Source organism: Phoenix dactylifera, chromosome 11 (genome assembly GCF_051530095.1).
Source record: "Phoenix dactylifera cultivar Ajwa chromosome 11, Ajwa_hap1_PhDact_Kaust_v1.1, whole genome shotgun sequence".
Classification (NCBI taxonomy): domain Eukaryota; kingdom Viridiplantae; phylum Streptophyta; class Magnoliopsida; order Arecales; family Arecaceae; genus Phoenix; species Phoenix dactylifera.
In genome coordinates, this window is record NC_143200.1 from 6,894,101 (window position 1) to 6,911,940 (window position 17,840).

The window sequence follows — 17,840 nt, forward strand, 5'->3', positions numbered from 1 at the left end:
CATGTGGGGCCGAGTTTAGATGAGAAGCCCAATTGAGTGGGTTTCGAGGGTGTTTAATTCGCTTGTGATCTTAGTATTTTCTTCCAAATTTATTCCATCACTAATTGCATGATGAGATAGAAAATGGATAGATGATATATTTCCCATCTATTAGCATTGGTTTTTTTTTAAACGACCGGCACTTTTTTAAAAAAAATCAGGAGCAAAGAACGAAACAAGGCTCGGTATTTCTTTAGAAGAAGAACTTATAAAATAATACGATATAGAAGTTTTTATTTGTTGTATTCCTGTAATTATGCATCGTAATCAAGGTTTTGATTTATTCCTTGGGGACGACAAAGAGGCACATGCGACTCTATAAATTCTTAACACCCAAACTATTTTCATAGCGAATTTTATTTCTTTTTTTTTTTTATCTCATAGCACCCAATTCAAGAGGCATAGGTTTTGGTTCAGCGATTGGAATTAATGCTTAGCTTGCTTCTGCCAAGCTTATCTTTGGACATATATTAGCCATACATGGTGACAAGTGCTTCTTCCGATAGTTTTAATTTTTCCTCACCAAGAGCATCGGTAATGGCAAAAAGATAGCAGAAGAGACTCGTGCTCGAAGCATTGAAAGAATGATAGCAAGACAGGGTAGCCATGCAGAATGAAGAGGTTGTTTAGCATCCGGGTACGTGGCCTCGGAAATATGGCGAGAGATATGCTAAAGAAAAATAGGCATCTTCTAGCAAGAGTACATATGCATTTCCTCCTACATGGTCAATAATTCCATGAGGACCAACCAGGATGCTTTGCCTGCAATTTCTTGAATGTTCAGGTCCATAGGACCTTGTGTGTCTTCGTTTGAATTGAACATTCTTGGACTATTGATGAGCTTGGTCCCGAGACACTTCGCTATTCCTGCAATCTTTCTGATGCCTTCTTCATGTATCTGCTTTATACGCTGGGAGAAGTCCCACCTTTGATTCAAGCTCTGCCTGATAGTGGTAATGGTATCAGGTCTAGTGGCTGACATGGAGTCAAGTCCTGCTATTGACGGTGATCGGCCTATAGCACAGTTGATGCTGTCGTTTGTATGCAAAATCGGTATCCTTGAACTTCTATTAACCACTTCTATCTACCCATCAATTTGTAGATGGAAGGTGCTCCAAAATTGTAGCTTAGTACCTTATCTAGTTCGTAGTATCTTCCAAAAATGGCTGGTGACCTTGACATCTCCGCCGGATAGGACTCCATATAGGCAAGATACTTTCTTTGAAAAAGAGGCAAAATGAAACTTATACGTAGATATCTTGCATGGAATGAAGTGAGTCATCTTAAAAAATAGATTTACCACCACAAATATAGAATCATATGATCTTTTTATCCTAGGTAACCCTAGTTCGGAGTCCATGCCCGAATCTTGCTAAAAGACGTGTGCATAGAGCCGAAGTGTGGATACCTTGGAGTTGGTTGCCCTTCGTAAGACTTGGCTTGAAGAATGTGGCTTGACAAATGTGCGTATTTTATCATGACCAAAGTATCTAGCTAGTCATGGTTATTATCTATGGGTATATCTAATTCTAAGATAAGCTGGGATAAGTTTTTTTTTGGATAAATAATTTTTATCTGCATGTCATATTTGGTTGTATCATTGTATAACTGACAGTACGTTGAATTTGTTCGGGTGTAAAGTTGAAGCCATCTCTGGCTGGGTTCACTTTTTTGAAAAAATTAAACAATATTTTTGCTCATTTCATAAATAGGGGTGGGATGAAGAGTGACGATCACCCAAATTCAAGGAGACCAAATAACCATCGTTACCTAGTTATCCCTGGCTTAAATTCATAGGGGATTCCATCCTTGTTGAGAGATGCAAGGAAGTCTCCCCTCACACCTTCCAGCCCTACGAGCGAAGCTGCTGGTGTGGCTGGGTCCTACAAAGCTTATACCAGTATCATGGCCATTTTTCCAGGCTCCACTGTCTCTTTTCATCAACTACTGTATCTTGAGCACCATTATCTACTAAACCCTTCATCTATGCACACATGCCCATCATTGGAACCAACTGGCCCATCTCATAAGTTCTTCAGCTTTTGCACCCACACAAATTCAAAACCCTAGATACATATGACAAAAAGACTCTTCCTTAAGACCGAGAGAAATAGGGCATCAGAACACTGCAGCAGGAGAGGTTGCCAATCTACAATTTTACTGGATTAATGCTATATCAATCAACATTTGCCATACCGGTCGTTATCAATACATAACGACTGTACCATATCTGTACCAAAACAATATGTAATACTGTACCGGACACATCAACGTTATAATAGAATAGTACTGAAAACTGGTATTAAGACAGTGAATCTTATGGTTATCAAACAGAACGTCATTCAGCTACTAAAGAGTGCAGATAAAAGAATCAGAACCACACTTGGTCCCCAATCCACATGGCCCTAAGCAGCTTCAACAATGCTCTGGCCTTGACTTTGCGGCCACTGGCTCTGGAGAAGCAGCAGCTATATAAACAACCCTGTGTTTAAGCCACCATTCTCAGCATGCCGACTCGCTATACAAGATCGTTAGCGATCCAAGCATGCTCACTTCCCTGTTGAACAGATAGGACTCTGAAAACCATCTTCACAAGGAGGCTGACAGCATTAGAATTCATTCTCATAAACTTCATACCAAGAAGCTCCAATATGGCCAAGGCTTGAGAAACATTTTGTTTGAGTTGAATTCGGAAGATACATGATCACACCATCGATAATATCCGAATTGGGTCAAGCAGGGTGGAAATGGGAATGTTAGGACTCAAAAAAGGAGTCAAAGAAATAAGCAAGGATTAAGCATCAATGAACCAACCAGACAATCCACAGAAAATGAGACCTACAGAAAAGCGCACAAATTTCCTGATACCACTTGACTAATGACACTCAAAAACACTTCATAAAGGATGGTTCAGAAATAACATAGGATATGCAAAGCAGTTAAGATCCATTGCAGAGTCTACAATTCTGAAATTTCTGGTTAAGAACAGTTCTGATACATTATATTAACATATATGTACAAGTGGTTTTTCAAGATCAAACTTTGAATCTTTTTCAAGCCATTTCAAGTCATACCAGCTCAGTAAGCATGGGGATATAGAGCCACCCTACTCGGGCGTTGGGCTTGGAGGGCACAAGCACAGTGCACAGATGTGAGGTTGAGGCACCCACTGATGATAAGCGAATGCCTTTCAGGACAGGTATGGAGTGCAGGGAATGAGTCACAAACAGCCTGAACAGCAGGAGGCGTTAAGGCTGTGCATTGACTAATGTTGAGTTTCATAAGCCCTTCCTTCTCATCGCTGCTGTTTTGCATAGGACCCCGCAGCTCACGCTTGCTCTTCACACGACTATTTGCCAGTGAATACATAGCCCTGTCAGTGATGTTCTGGCAATAATACAAGCCCAAGGATCTCAGTCGTGGACAACCGTTTGCTAATGCAATAACACTTTCATCTGCAGTGAACAAAGAAAGCCCAATGGATAAATTATAGGGTTGGATTATGGCTATAGTAAATCTCTCTTTGCTTCACAAAATGGAAAGACAAGACTGCAAATGTCCATTGCAAGCATAATCTACCGTTGTACTTATTAAGAGCACAATAGAACAGTATGAAACAGTGTTGTTTGAATCAATTGTGATGCACAAGACAGAATTGATGATGCAAATGAACAAATTGATTAGTGGCGGACCAACATGCAAATTCATGATCATAAGAATTGTGTATTTCATTGTGCACATAAGTCCAGATCGTTGTTTCTTATAACATGCGATGTTAGTTCAACTACCTAACAGGGTAACAGAGAAAGATAGGGTCATGATGGCTGCTCTATGCTATGAACTATCTATTAATGCTTGATGAATTCTCCAACTTGATTCTTCTATGAGGATTATCCCTTCAACTGCATCAAGCACATCCTCAAGTCGCCATGTATGACTCCCACTCATCCCAATTTTAAGACGCATCAAATCCAGGGCCAAGTTTCCTAGAGAAACAAATTGTTGTTTATTCCAGAATATGAAGCTGACAAGAAAGTAAATTAGTTGTTGATATACGTTAAGATGGCCCAAGCTGAAAAAGTTGGCTCACATTTGTTTGCAGGCAATAAAACACTGTTGATAGCAGGCGAATAAAGTAAAACCACATCATTAGTTAGTTAGGGGATTATCAAACATTATTTTGTTGTAATAAAAAAATGTTTATTGATTGAATTTAGGAAACCGACTCTAGCATAAGTCAGCCATGCTGATTGTAAGACTAAAATTTAGATTTGATGTTGCTTTCTATCACTTTGACTTTAAAATTGATACATACACACACACACACACACACACACATATATATATATATATAGACATATACATATATATCTATACATATGCATATACATATACGTATATAAATCATATATATGTGTATACATACATGTATCTATGTATACATACATGCATATATGTATACATGTATATATCCATATCCGTACAATTGCTCGCCTCAATCCATTATTTATCCAAACAGGTCATGTAATATCTCAAAATCCCTTTCATCTATTTTTTTCTCACATCAATCACCCCTGCTTGTGTACAAAGCAGTGATTACAATGATGGACCTCATAATAGGGGAAACAAAAGTGATAGTGTTTTGCAACATGCAAGTGCCAGTCTTCATCAAAATGTCATTTTGTAGTTTTATACATCAAAGGACTGGCATATCTGGAGCGAGGGACTTGTAGGGGTGGAGATGAGCTCAACATGAGGGAGCCGGATGATGCAGGACAACTGCAGGAAGGAGAGGGGAGAGGGGAGAGGGAAGAGGGAAGAAGAGGAGGGGGAAGAAGAAGAGGAGGAGAAGAGGAGGGGGAGGAAGAAGAACGAGACTTCTCACCTGGTTCTCACCATGGCTTCACATCAGGGCTTCAGAAAGAAAGACGGCTAATTTTCATTCATCATTCATCAAAATCCTAAACATGAAGGTGGACCTATATATATAGGGTCACAAAATAACAAATAGACCCCTACAAATAAAACAATCTCGAAAAGGCCCTAAAATGATAATATGCAAATAAACCCAAATGACAATATGCAAATAAACCCAATCAACATAAAATAAATCCAACTAAAATAAATTAATCTAAAATAAAATCAGGCTGGCTGAATCGGCTGAGACCCGCTGAGCTGGCTGGATCCTGTGGCGACCAGCTAACCTGGCACTGGTGTCCGCAGCAACTCTCCCCAAGTGGAAAGAAGTTGATCTCGACGAAAGCGGCTCGGTAAAGCCCCGGTAATACTCCAACAAGTCCGGATCAATCGACGGCATCTCCTCGTGCTGGATCCAAGTGTAACCAGACTTTGGTCGTCCACGCAAACGAACCAGAAAACGCTGGATGCCTCCATCACTGCCAAAAACTATTTGCTCGGCTAAAATAGAATCAATATACTCTTTTTGTGCTCGATGGAGGAGAAAAGAAAACAAAGATGGCATGGAATCATTAATAGGATAAACATCGGGTGCAGGAGAGCGGGCAGCAAAAGAGTCAATAGAGATTGCAACCAAATCTTCAATATTAAAAGTAAGGCTATGACCAAAATCAAATAGAAAGTCAATGGCATAGGCGTCAGTGCCATCCTTGTGTAACACGCTGAATGGTCCAATACTAAGAGACTGCAATTCCTTAAGACGGATCATTACGTAACCCTAAGTTTGAAATTCTTTAGCATGAAAATCAACTTGCATCTTATATTGAGCAGTACATACATGAATGCCCTTATGAATTTCCTAATGCAACTTATGAATGTGTTGTGTAAATGCATATGCAGGCTCAGAAATCCTAACATCAGTTTCGATGGTTGTGCGAGGGCATATCTAACTACACTCATGGTGGATTGATCAGACTTGCTATCTGACTGTGCAAGCGAGCTAGGTGTAGTGTGGGTGCATCCTAGGGTTTCAGGGTTGTCATTACACTCTTCCTCAATATCCCGAATGTCATCGAAGTTTGGCTCATAGATTTGCTCCTCTAAGTCATCTGTGTCACCAAACTGCTCTTGCTGAGCAATAACGAAAGATTTGTTAGCACATTAGGAGGCAACATGACCAAAACCTTGGCATTTGTAACACCGAATTTTGGAATGTGGTATGGGAGGCTCACCAAGCATTCCTTTGTCGTTAGTGTCTCGGCTTGGGACATAGGCAGTAGGAACGGGCCTAGGAGTAGTGGACCCTACAGAAGATTTAGGCCCTAAGAAATTAGGGCCCGTGGAAGTGCTCCGTGTGTCAGGGCGCCTTACAAATGTGAACTTAGTGTTCCATCGGTTAAGGAGATCGTCCTGATAGTTATGAAGTAGGTATTTTTCTTTAAGTCTCTCTTTCATCTCTACCCAATCAGTTATTACATACTGATATCTTCTAGCTAACAGTTGTTCCGTGTTTTTCCAGAAAAGCTTAGCTTGACCAATGAGCTTCATTCTGGCAAACCGGACCTTCTTGTTGTCAGACAAATTGTACCACTCAAAGAAGTGGTCCATTTCGTGTAACCAGTCTGAGAAGACTTTTGGGTCAAGACGACCCTCAAAAGTGGGGGCTTCAACCCTAATGCCTCTCATTACATCTTCATCAGGGTCATGAGGTTCTCTGGGCTCTACGTTATGTCGGTAACCTTTATCAATATTAGGGAAGGGACCGGGTCCTCTAGGGCGAGGGTAGGCATGATGATGATCTGAAACAGACCTATTACCAAAGTTATCCTGCCGAACAGAGTCTTGTTGTTCTAGAATTTGTTCTAGGGTTTCATCCCCTTCAAGACCCAGTAAATGGGAGGCACTAGCTTCCTTGGATTCAATAACCCTCTGAAGTGAAGCCTCAATTGAATCAAGTCGGGCATTAACCTGGATGGACATTGTGGTTAGGTCATGAATATGGGCATTATTGGCTTGGACTTGGGCATTAGTGTCTTGGATAGCTTTTAATAGAGCTTCAATTTTGGAATCCATGTCTAGTTAGGACTCAGAATGAGATGCGACACGACCACTACGTAGATGCATAAAATGAATGAAGATATGTATGATCCTACCAACTATAGAGGTTTCTAAGTAGACTTAATGCATGAAAGTAATTTGAAATTGCAAAGTATATGCTCAATATAATCAGAAGCTAACTCTAGCAATTGAAATTGGTTTTGTAATAAATCCAGATAAATAGTTGCAGTCAAATAGTACTAGTTTTCAGTGTTGCAAGGCTGCACATAGCCTCGAAGAACTCCCAAAAATTAGGTACCTTACAATTAATAGCAAAGATAGGCCACTACTACGGTTTTGGTGTTGTTTGGAGTGGATGTGTTGAATTTTCAGAAAAAAATATCAATAGAACACAGAAGAGTAAATTAATTCTAAATTTAGACAAACAAATAAAATTTGCAGTAAGGGAAGAAGCCTGACCTGGGCTGGGGCGACAATCAAAGTACGGTAAGTCGACTCGTCAGATGGCGCGAATCTGGTCGAATCACAGCAACCGGTGTGGTCTGATTGGCCTGTGAACAAAAGAGATGTTGTGGGCCGTTGCAAAAAGGCCTGCTGGACCTGATGCCTGATGGAGGGGTATGTTGGGCCTTTGATGTGAAGAAGGGGTGGAGAGGTGGTGGATCGGGCCTGTGTAGGGGCGAGGCGCGTGGACTTGGGCCTGTGAAACGGGCAGGATGAAATGGAAAAATAAATGAAAAAAAAAACTGCCGGTTGAAAGGATCGGCCCGTGAGAGGGAAGGGTGAGCTGTGGTGAAGTGGGTTTCTGTTTTTGGGCGGGGGTGATCCGAGAGGGTGGAGGAACGGTGGGGTGCAATGGAAGGCGAGGAGGGGCCTGCGAGGGGAGGGAAGATGGCGGACGGGCAGGGCGGCGCTGCGGTGGAGCTCAGCGGCGGTGGAGATGGTGCGGCGGCAGCAGAGGAGACGAAGGATGGTGGGGGCTCGGGCGGCAGCAAGGGAAGAGGAAGTGGCGGCGGGTGGCGGCGGCGGCGAGGGCGGCAAGGCCGGAGGGGGCGACAGCAGCGGCGGCTAGGGTGGCGCGGCGCTTCAAGGGCGGCGAGACGCGGCGAAGAGGAGGCCACGGAAAGTAGAAGAGGAACCAGGTATTTTTTTGTCTTTTTTTTCTTTTTTTTTCCTTTTTTTTCTCAACAAGCACGTGCAGTCACCTGCTCTTTTTTTTTGTTTAAACCCGACCGAATTCGGGTTAGCTGGGAATCCGCTCCGGTAGCCCGCCTCTGATCCGGCTCCTTCGTGGGGCGTTGAGGAGAAGTTGCTACATGTTTCCTTGGATCGCAGAGCGTGGTAACAGCCGGACGTGGGTCTCGGATGGCGATGAAACAGCCACGGTCAAGGGGCGCCCGGATGTGGAGCGGTGCTTCTCATCGGTTTCGGGTGACAGTGGCAGCAGCACAGGATGGCGGTGCAGCATCGGGTCACTCGGTTTTTTTTTTCACTTAGACAGGAAGACGGGGGGGCACTTCCCAACTGGAAGAGAGGGCGGCGGCACGGCAAAGAGACGGCAGGCGCAGGCGGTGTGGCGGGGTTGAGGGATGGTGGCAGCGGTGGGTGTGGGCGCGGCGACGGGGAAGGGCCAACCAACGAAGGGGTTGTTCCCCCTTTTTCTGGTGTGAGATCCGAGAGAGAGGAAGGAGGCAACAGAAGAGTTTTTTTGTAGCCTGACCCACAACAGCCTAGAAAAGAAGAGGGTTTTGGCAACAGAGGCAAAACCGGATGCTCTAATACCAAAGCTGATACAGGATAACTGCAGGAAGGAGAGGGAAAAGGAAAGAAGAGGAAGGGGAAGAAGAAGAGGAGGAGAAGAGGAGGGGGAGGAAGAAGAACCAAGCCTTTAACCTAGTTCTCGTCATGGCTTCACACCAGAGCTTCTGAAAGAAAGAGGGCTAATTTTCATTCATCATTCATCAAAATCCTAAACATGAAGGTGGACCCATATATATAGAGTCATAAAATAACAAATAGACCCCTACAAATAAAACAATCCCAAAAGGCCCTAAAATGACGATATGCAAATAAACTCAAAAGACAATATGCAAATAAGCCCAATCAACATAAAATAAATCCAACTAAAATAAATCAATCTAGAATAAAATCAAGCTGGCTGAATCGGCTGGGACCTGCTAAGCTGGCTGGATCCTGTGGCGACCGGCTGATCTGGCACTGGTGTCCACACCACCGGACCTACCTCAGCTTGGTTCAAATAGCTTGTGCCTAGCTCGATCTTGGCTAGGTAGATATAGAGCAAGCTTGAGCTTAGCTTGGTCAGGCTTGAAAAAGGAATGGGCCAAAGGGTTGAGCCCCACAGCAAAGGTTGAGTGGCCAGCAGGGGTGTGGTGGAGGAGGGTGGCCGTCTGGCCATACAAAGAAATTGTCATAGTCAAGAAGGGGCCCACTCACTTAGAAATCATGGCAGGTCGGTCTGCTTTAATTACCTCAAAGCCCAAGCCTCATTTCAGCCGCTTATCTAAAGGCTGGGAACAAGATGATTTAACTCTTTTCCCTCAACTACGTTCAGCTGTTGTCATCGATTTAAGGGAGAATTCAGAGAGGTGGCCACCAAATCTTTAATCAAAAATAATTATAAGATTAAAGGAACAGTTTCATAGATAAAGAACAAATTGGCACTGTATACTTATAATAAATTTTATTTCTTATAATAAATTTTATTTACTTATTTTGAGCTATATCTCATGCCTGGTTCGTTATGTTTCAAGCTGAAATAGCTGGCTCATGTTTTGCTCATTCAATAATCGAGTGAACTCATTGCAAGCTCAAATTTCAGCTGAACATGAGCTACTCATCAACAGCTTGCTCATTCAACAGCCCTAACGACTAGTGTTTCCACAAGCATCTTTACGTGAAGTTCTATTTTCTTATACCACTCACACAACTTGGTAACAGAAAAATCAACAAGCCGATGGGAAGAATTTACTTCTCTCTCTCTCTCTCTCTCTCTCTATCTCTCTCTCTCTCTCTCTCTCTCTCTCTCTCTCTCTCTCTTTCTCTCTCTTATATAAGCAAGGTAGGGTTTGAAAAGTTTAGAGGTAGCTGCGAAGAACAAAAATATTGCTTCGAAGTTTCAAGCATTTGTCTCTTTTATACCTACATCTACACATATTTCTAATCAAAATAAGATTTCCTACAAACTTATATGGCGTTATGTGACTACATCAAAATGTACACAGATTTTGTGTTATTGGACATGCCATGTACTATTATGTGAAGTCCTTTACTCTTTTTACATCAATATGGCATTAGAGCAAAAGATCTTTAATGCTATTCCAATGGCTGATATTATTCATGAACATGATTGACAATTTTATATGTGCAACTCAATCTTGTCGCCTAATATCTGAAAAAAATTGAAATTTCTGGGAAGGTGGTAACTGGGTGAGAATCTAGATATAGAAGGAAAAATGAGCAGGCAGCTATGAAGTAACGGTAAAACTTCTCATTGTGGTTTCTTTGACCATGGTAGCTGGTCCGTATTAGAAATAAGAAAAAAGAATGACTAGAAGAACCCGAGTAATGAAGGAGAAGCGATAAAGAAAGATAAAACTATGATAACAGATGTTCAAGTTCTGTAATAGTGATCTGAATACAAGAGAAATAACAATAGAAGAGAGTAACATGAAAGAGCTTACTACTGTGATATTTTTTGTATTCAAGAATTTGCAGCAGATTGAGATCACGACATTCTGCTGCTGCTTCTGTATATACCGAAGCAAAGAAGAGGAGAAAACTAAAGTAGAAAGGAGTAACAACAAATAAAAGTAAAATACTTGACAAAAGAGGAGCATAAATCTACTACAAGGATGTTGTTTTACTAGGAAATCAATGATCAAGAAACAAATTTTGGCTCTTCAATGAGCCTTACCTTATAGATGCCCAAACCATTTCAAAAGAACATGGCAATGACTCTGGAGTTCTCTAACTTTTGCCTTATAATCGAACTAGGCCTTTATAGATTTACAGATTTCCAATAAGATCGAAGTCAAGTTTAAATGGGGGAAAAAGAACTAATCAATGTCTAGCTCATTATTTTATGGATACTGAACTGTCTTAAAACCATCATAAAGTTACAGCACTCATATTCATGAAACTACAAGAAATCAAGAGCAAAAAGGACTTCTATAGCTATTTTACATCTGCATTCAAGTATGTCCTTACAATAACCATAGACAAGGTTGAAAACATCATGGTATTGACACTCATCAGTGATTGGCAGTCTAGCATGGAAAACAATAGTCCGTTTCAGCCTAACCCAAAACCATCATAATATTTACACCTTGCTATTGGCTATTCACTGCCAATACTTGGCTTACACATAGGAGCTACAATTCACTACAAATAAACCAACCACTAGTAAACTACAGGCCACGAAGACGTGCACAAGCATGCACAGACACACAACCTTAAAGCCAATGCAAAAACTCTCTGAATCTTCCAAGTTCCATGAGGTCACAAGAAATTCCGGTGGCATGTCTCTAGGTTCCACAGCAATTATTAAGCATTTACTATTTTTCAATACCATCAGTGTAGAATTCTAGCATGTCAACAACCATTCTATCATGCAAAATTTACAATGTGATTGCTTATTAAATTCCCCATAACAAATTTTCTATTTAGACCACCTTGAAATAGAACTTGTACCAATTCCACTTGTACCAAAAGAAAAAACATGTCAATGCATGTAAACAGAAAAGTAAATATACTGAGGGGCAATGCAGTGAAAGATATAATAGCACTGAAGGAGGCTCATGGCTATTAGAAGTAAAACACAGCTCAGGAAAGTAGTAACTACTCGAAATGTTCAGAAGAAATTCCAATCTCACATGCTTTGGTCCTGTCACAATTGTTGAGCACTTATTTGTCTGAACCATGAAGTAGACCAGATTTACCAAAAATATTCACTATAATATTATTTATAATAAATAAATTTAGCTAGGCCACTGTAAAATTGAATTTTTACTACTACTCATAAAAGCGAATAGCACAGGAAAACATAGGGAAATAAAAGAGGGTAAAATAGTGAAAAACATTGTAACAGAAACAAGAAATCTGCAGAGTACTACAATGAACGATGCAACATAGGAAAGTAGAAAACTGTTGCAGACTGCTTACTGAAGTTACAGAAGTTAGGATGCTCTAAATCTAGAATAATTATTATTTCCAGTTAATAAAGCCTTATCAATATTTATTGAGTTCAAAACAATACATGCATCTGGCATCTGAATACCTGTAATAAGGACACAGCCACATAAGTCCAAGGCCCTGAGATCAGGGCATCCTGCTGCCAAACTGGTCACTCCATTATCACTGATATCCTCACACCAACCCAAATTCAAAGTCTGCAACTGAATGCAATTATACGCAATAGCCTGCATCCAATTTTACAGAAGATTAGGCAAGAATTGATCCAGGGCAAAAAAAAACCCAAAAAAAAACATTTGACTTCAATACCTGTAAAGCTCTATCAGTTGCAGCTCTCACACATCCGCAAAGATTTAAGTTTTTCAAGTTCCTACAGTAACTAGTCAGATATGCAAGGGCAGAATCACTGAAAGCAGAGCACCCACTGATATTGAGTTTGGTAAGACGTGGACATCCATGGGCTAAAGCATACAAGGAGCAGTCAGTCAGTCTAAAGCTTTTGCTAAGGTCTAAATCCCGCAAATCATGGCAGTAATTAGCAACAGCCTCTACAGCAATATCCTCAAGTTGAGGTCTATCCTGCCGCAGAGTAAGAACCTGCAGCTTTGTAAACTTGGGGGCTAGTGACTGCACAAGACTGTTCATGTTGTTTGTGCACCTGCAAGTAGTGGAATCTCAATCCCATTCGCCCAAATGACTAATCATCATCAGAGGAGTGTACATACAGGGCATAAGTATTACAATTTAAGACAAGAAACTGAATTATTCATTAAAAAAAATCTTAAGAGAGAACTTGCAAAACATATGCATACATACTGAAAAATTAATTTAACTTCATGTTGTATCTATTTCTCCAGAAATAAACATTACAGGGACTGCATTAATAGCTGTGCAAAGAACTAATTGTCAATTACCAGATACACCATTTTGGTATTTTTATCTTTTTCATCATTTTGGTATTTTTATCTTTTTCATCTTCTTTCTTTTTTCCTTTAATTGTGGACAGAGAGGGGTGGAGAGTGGGGTATGGGGGCTTTTTATTACTCTATACATATGCATGTACATACTGCAGAAATTTCATAAAAATATAGTCATCATTGCATCACTCCTAGCCAAAAACATGTGTTCTCTGGAAGTGTGTATCTTCTTCTTAAATTCACTGATCAGATAGGCAACTTTCGCTGTTGGGAAACATCATGGGGATATCATCAACAAGAATAATATGCAAGTTGCATAATGAAAGTAAAACTGAGCATGGATAAAACAATAGATGATTTTTTAACATTTTCAGCAGAATTTCTTTTCATTATAGATACAATCCAGTGATAAGACACTTCCAGAAAAATCAAGAATAATGTAGGAATAACAGCTTCTGACAATATTCATCCGTGGAGCAACTAGTATTTAGGAATCTCATATTTGCAACTTATAAAATGATTTGAATTAAGAAAAATGCAAAAACAGAAGGAAAGGTAAATTAGTCTTTTCACGTCATCATAAATTACTATCAGAATAATCCCAATGCGATAGTGAAACCACAAATTGTAATTTTAGGCATTCTTCACATAAAAGTAATCAAGATACATAATAACTCTTTAAAAAAATTACATACTGAGCTTGATTGCAGGCTATGCCAATATGCTTCTACAGCCACCTTGTGATTATCACACATCAACAAGATTAAATACAAACAACATGAAGACAATGAGTGCAGTTGTGCAAAGATCATAGCATTGAGGTGGATATGACGCAGAACTTGGCTAAATATTATTAGAAATTAGTGCATGCTTTTGTTTTCAAACTTTATGCAGAACTTCAAACAATGGAGGTATCTGATAGATGTGCGTCCAAAGAAACAGGGCAGCCATCTAAAAGAAAGAGAAAATCTAAAATGACTGTTTGAAGCAGTATAAAGATACCGTCTAATCTTAAAAAACAATAATTACACATGAGATAATAATTGGTCCAATATTTGCAAGCAATAGTTCCTTGTGAACTAAAAATATGATCCTTGGAATTGTACAAATTGTCAAAGATCAAACTTGAAACATGCTAACAAGTTCAACAGTGAAGGCAACAACATTGGTAGAAGAACCAACTTTGCGGCAAACAGAATCTAAAGATAGGTTGATGTCTTTCCAAATTTCATGAAAGAGAATCTAAAGATAGATTGATATCTTTACAAATTCCATTTACATAAAGATTGTTACCAAGTACAAAGTGACCCTAAGTTGACCTGAGAATGATGTAATGTAACTTGAGGCGGGTGAAGGTGTATGGCAGGAAAAAATAGAGAAGGATGAATGAACTTTTGATACTAGAACAGCATCACGTGTATTTGCTGCTTGCCTCTTAAGAAATTTTATATGACAACAATTATTGTATATTAGGAAAAAAAATTGTATTCTTACTGCAATGTGCTTCAGAACTGGTAAGCATGGTTCCCCTCTGAAACATATATCAACCTTCTTGAGAGGTTCCTAAATAACATAAATGAGGTCAAAAATTCCATTCTATCCATGCTTAATGCTTTTAAGCAAACAAATGGACATGCATGCATGCAGTTGGGGAAGGGGATTTCAAAGAAGGAATTTTATCCAGATGACTACTCTTCTAATCTACAAAATAAGCCAGCACTTTCAGTCATTTTATCATGTCGGATCATTTTGAACAGGAAGAATGCAAGAAAAAAAAAAGCAAGGGGAAAAATGAGAAAAGGAAGAATTGTATATCTTCTGCACAATGATAACATGCCAGAAAGAAAGGCTAGATATGGGAACATAAGGGCTAGAATCTTTTCTTTCCTTTCTTACTAGAGAAGGACCAAGTGTTTTATAAAGTTTAGAGAATTATGGGGATTCTTTTATTCATCGATGGAATTGCTGTCTTTCATTTAGAGTAAAGTGATCCAATATTGTGTCATCACAGATTCTTGCTATGACTATAAGATTTCGAAATCAATAATAAATGTAGATGGTGAACATATAGGGAGCAAGCAAAACACTTAATATTACACCTTGCACATGGGACCGACTTCCCCTCGAAGGAAACCACAACTACACTTCTTCCTCTCAGATTTAGACTTCATCACATAATCTCATAGTAAAAACTGTATATGACTTAAAAAGGAGAATTAGTTGAGCGCCATCTTCCTATCAACAAAGCTACCGTCTTCAATAAGGCCCAGCTTGAGCACCATCTGCCTGAAAACGGAGCTTCCATATCCAGCAGGGCCCAAGTAGCAAAAGAATGGCCGAAAGTTACACAACTAGTGCCCAAAAAAGGAAACAAAAAGAAGCATAAAGAGTGGAAAAGGCTAAGACTAAGAAAAGATTAAGCCTTTACCATGACAGAGAGAGATTTGTAAGCCCAAAGCACAATGCATCCCTCCAACCAGTACACACACCAGAAACCACAATCACCGTCCGATCATCCAGAAGCGAAATGATCCTCAGCAACAACTCCATGGGAAGATCCTTCCAACCAGCCATAGCAGCTCCCTCCCCCCCTGACTTTTCCCCACCGGCAGACAACATGAGGTTCTGAAACCACGCTTCTAAATTTCCGCTTCCCAGCCCCCCAGAAACCATATCAACTGAGCTCCTACAGAAGAGTTACAATCAACTGATAAGTCCAAAATAATAATACTTCAAAATCAAATTTTTGATGCGTTAAAACCCCCACGCCGAAATATATAACACTCATAGAAGATCTATAAAATGTCATCGAAGAAACAGAGAACGATCGACCATCAACTAATTCCAGCTTCCCGAGATCAAATAGAACACAAAGTTACCACTTTTTTCTGATTTCATTATAAGAAGATGATAATGCCAGTCTAAATACGCTAGACGCAGACTTAAAATGAAAAGCAAAAGCAAAAACAGCGGGGGAAAATGAATCGGTTAATAAATATATAGCAATATAGAGAAAAATGCAACCTTCAGACAGATAATTCATAAACCGCATTAGGGGGCTTCCTATTACTCGCCGAAATGAGAAGACGCACCACATACAAACCGGAAGAGAGTGGCAGATCTCAAAACCCTAGTCGACAAAATCCTTGAGAATAAAAACGAACAAAAATCGCCAGAACTGTTTCCAGGAGTCGCCATGCGATCATCCAAAAACATCAAAAACTAAACAAATCCTCCAACAAAACCAAAAATCAGCAACGAAAAGTATAAAAAGAATTCCCTTATGTCACCATAAATAAACAAAATAACAGAGCTGAGACACCTCATCACGCCACCTCCTCCTACCCCAAAAAACAAACACCAATAAATCGTTAAAAAATCCCAAAAGATTCAAACTCTCAGGTCATCACAACGAATTGAAAAACCTAAACATCAGAAATCGAAGAAATGATCGATTGATCAATCACGGGATCCGAATACTGTGCAAAGACCTCCAGATTCCACGAATCCAACCGAGAAAAGCGTACCAACCGGAAGTAGAAAACGAGACGGAAGAAGAAGAAGAAGAAGAAGAAGAAGAAGAAATTAATCAAGAGGGAGGGGAAGGTGGAGGAATTGGCTAGGGTCCTGGAGAGCCGGGTCACTGTCCGAGGGTTACGACGCGTATGGTTCGAGACTTCGAGTAGCCTCTGGAAGGGGAAAACTAAGGACCGACGGGTCGAGGACCGAAGGGAACAAAAATATCTTACGGGGTGGGAATCGTATATTCGCCGAAATAAATAAATAAATAAATAAATTACAATATTAAAAAATAATATTTTTATAGAAATAAAATTTTATATTTTATTTAAAAAAAAGCTACTTATCGAGCGACTGAGAATTCAGATTTTTTTTCAAACATAGCTTTAAATCTTTTAAAATATAATAAATATTTTATATAATTTTTTAAAAAATAAATGCTTAATTAAATATAAATTACAAAATACAATAATTTTACATAATCGATCAAATATACAAAAATTATTTTTAAAATTATTTATATATATTATTGAATTACAATATTAAACATAATATTTTTATAGAAACAAGTTTTTTAAGTTATATAAAAAATTATGATAAATATTAAAAACTACTTACCGAGCGACTGAGTATTGAGATTTTTTTTTCAAACATATCTTTAATTTTTTTAAGATATAATAAATATTTTATATAATTTTTTTAAAAAATAAATACTTAATTAAATATAAATTACAGAATACAATATTTTTATATAATCAAGCATACTAAAATTATTTTTAATATTATATTTTTACAATTATTTTTAAAAAAATAATGTTTTTAACCAAACGAAAATGAGAAACTATAAAATATTCTGTAATGTCCGTTCCACACGATTTTTATTCCCGGATGGGAGTGAAAGACACGTGGCGGTCGTCGATGAATTGTCTCCGTTGTGGCCACGCAAGGAGGCGATCGAACGGCGCCGCGAATTCGCGTGGAAGATGACAAAGTTCGATGTGGCGCTGTGGAAACTCGAAGCCGCGACGAAAGTTTGATGGAAGGCCGAGAGCCGGTAATTGTTTCCTTCTCCTGGGATAATGGGCTTGGTTGGGCTTGGTTGGGCCCAATAGATAGAGCTCTAATTCTTGACTCAAGGACCCAAGGTCTTGGTCTTGGTCTTAAGTCTAGGTTTGTACC

General features: G+C 39.5%; 1 protein-coding gene across 8 annotated transcripts; it reads right to left on the minus strand.

Moving 5' to 3' along the window:
• Nucleotides 1-2,918: 2,918 nt before the first annotated feature.
• Nucleotides 2,919-16,873, minus strand: LOC103718718 (F-box protein SKP2A-like). 8 transcript variants are annotated; one of them, XM_088706697.2, is made up of 6 exons: nt 16,674-16,852; nt 15,571-15,828; nt 12,535-12,883; nt 12,311-12,452; nt 5,244-5,445; nt 2,919-3,494 (listed from the first exon to the last, which is right to left on the minus strand). In XM_088706697.2, the coding sequence occupies exons 2-6, from the start codon at nt 15,813-15,815 to the stop codon at nt 3,491-3,493; spliced, it is 942 nt and encodes a 313-aa protein (XP_088562823.1). In that variant the 5' UTR covers nt 15,816-15,828; nt 16,674-16,852; the 3' UTR covers nt 2,919-3,490. The 8 variants fall into 8 exon arrangements, with proteins under 8 accessions (XP_088562823.1, XP_026664927.2, XP_026664929.2 ...); XM_026809126.4 differs by having other exon boundaries at nt 5,244-5,435; nt 16,674-16,841; XM_026809128.4 differs by having other exon boundaries at nt 5,244-5,435; nt 16,634-16,841.
• Between the last annotated feature and the right edge of the window lie 967 nt (nt 16,874-17,840).